General features: G+C 53.4%; 2 protein-coding genes across 2 annotated transcripts in view; one reads left to right on the forward strand and one right to left on the reverse strand.

Annotated features, from left to right (window-relative positions):
* The window catches only part of EMH_0071950 (uncharacterized protein), a gene marked incomplete at both ends in the record, with an annotated part of 1,332 nt that extends 263 nt beyond the window's left edge, over positions 1-1,069 (forward strand). The window contains one exon of the mRNA XM_013499156.1: positions 1-1,069. Coding sequence (XP_013354610.1) covers positions 1-1,069 — 1,069 coding nt within the window.
* Positions 1,070-1,456: 387 nt separating this feature from the next.
* On the reverse strand, positions 1,457-1,891 carry EMH_0071960 (uncharacterized protein; the record flags this gene model as incomplete). The annotated part of the gene is made up of 1 exon (XM_013499157.1): positions 1,457-1,891. One exon carries the CDS (start codon positions 1,889-1,891, stop codon positions 1,457-1,459), a length of 435 nt encoding a protein of 144 aa, XP_013354611.1.
* Between the last annotated feature and the right edge of the window lie 79 nt (positions 1,892-1,970).

The raw sequence follows: 1,970 nt of genomic DNA on the forward strand, positions 1-1,970 counted from the left end.
TAGCAGCAACGAGCCGCTGGAACAGACGAATGAACCACCCAGTACAACAGATGACAGCAGCAGCAGCAGCAGCAGCAGCAACAGCAACAGCAGCAGCAGCAGCAGCGACGACAGCCGCAATGCGCTCAGCAGCACTTGTAGCAAGAGAAACATCAGCAGCAGCAACAGCAGCAGCAGCAGCAGCAACAGCAGCAACATCAGCAGCAGCGACAAGAGCATGAACAAGAGCAGCAGCAGCAGCAGCAGCAGCGGCAGCAGCAGCAGCAGCAGTGGCAGCAGCAGCAGCAGCAGCAGCAGCAGCAGCAGCTATATATCATGTGCTCCCTGGTGCGTCACATTAGTAGTGGAGGCCTTCGACGCCAACAGCACCTGCTGCCCTTGCTGCAGCCCTGCTGCTGCTGCTGCTGCTGCTGCTGCTGCTGTTGCTGCTGGAGAGGAGGAAGGAGGTGCAGCAGCAGCAGCAGCAGATGCTGACGTGCATGCGTGCTGCAGCAGGACCCAGGACAGCAGCAGCAGCAGCAGCAGCAGCAGCGAGCATTCTGCTGCTCGGCGTTCGTGCAGCATCAGCAGCAGCAGCAGCACTTCCTCTGTACCTAGCAGCAGCCGCAGCAGCAGCAGAAACGGCCGCAGCAGCAGCAGCAACAGCAGCAGCAGCAACAGCAGCAGAGAGGGCTCGTTAGGCTGCTGCTGCTGCACGCAGCTGTGGATAGAAGTGTGGGGGTTGAGGGAGAGGCAGGCCCCTCTCTGTCTCCGTCTACGCAGCAGCAGCAGCAGCAGCAGCAACAGCAGCAGCAGCAGCAGCAGCAGCAGCAGCAGCAGCAGCAGTTGTTGGTTTGTGTCTCCTCCAATTCTGCTGCAAAAGAAACACAGACAGCTGCAGTTCCGCCTATTCAGACGCACCCCGCAGCAGCAGCAGCAGCAGCAGCAGCAGCAGCAGCAGCAGCAGCAGCAACAGCAGCAGCAGCAGCAGCAGCAGGTGTGGATAGAAGAGAGAGAGCTGCTGGGGTTGAGGGCCCTTCTGCTGCCGCCGGGGCCCTCCTGTCTCCTTCGCTGCACCTTTGGTCTCTAAACCCTAAACCCTAAACCCTAAACCCTAAACCCTAAACCCTAAACCCTAGGGTGTACTGATGAGCTGTCTCCTCTTTTTGTTTTTTTTCTCTCTCTGTCTCTTCTGTCTCCTTTCTTTTCCTTTTTTTCTTTACTGTCTCCTTTCTTTTTATTTATATTTTTTATATATTTATTTATTTTGTTTTGTTTTTTTGTCTCTTTTTTATTTTGTTTGTCTCCTTTTTTGTTTGTCTCCTTTATAATATATCTTTTTCTCTTTTTTCTTTTTTTCTGTCTCCTTTTTATTTTTTCTTTCTTGTTTATTATTTGTCTCCTTTTTTATTATTTTCTGTCTCCTTTTTATATATCTTTTTAATTGTTTGTTTTTATTTATTTATTTTTTTCTTTTTTATTTGTTTTTGTGTTTAGGCATCCCTGGCTGTAGGGCTTTATCTCCTGCTCCGCCTTCACTGTGGGCCTTTGCTGCTGCTGCTGCTACTGCTGCTGCTGCCGCTGCTGCTGCTGCTGCTGTTGCTGTTGCTGCTGCTGCTGCTGCGGCTGCTGTTGTTGCTGCTGTTGCTGCTGCTGCTGTTGCTGCTGCTGCTGCATCTTTCGCTGCTGCTGTCTCCTCGTTTGCTACGTTGCTCTGCCCAAATAGCAGCAGCAGCAGCTGCTGCTGCTGCGGCTGCTGCTGCTGCTGCTGTTGCTGCTGCTGCTGCTGCTGCTGAATGGAGTATATAGCTGTATGTTTGCTGCTGCTCAGGCTGCAGCAGGCGCTTGCTGCTGCTGTCTCCTCACCAGGAGACAGCTGGTTGTGGGTTCGTCTCCGTCGCCCGCAGCGCATGCATCTGCTGCAGCCAGCAGCAGCAGCAGCAGCAGCAGCAGCAGCAGCAGGAGCAGCAACAGGAGCAGCAGCAGCAGGA

Source organism: Eimeria mitis, genomic scaffold (assembly GCF_000499745.2).
Source record: "Eimeria mitis Houghton genomic scaffold, Emh_scaff4049, whole genome shotgun sequence".
In the NCBI taxonomy this organism is placed as follows: Eukaryota; Apicomplexa; class Conoidasida; order Eucoccidiorida; family Eimeriidae; genus Eimeria; species Eimeria mitis.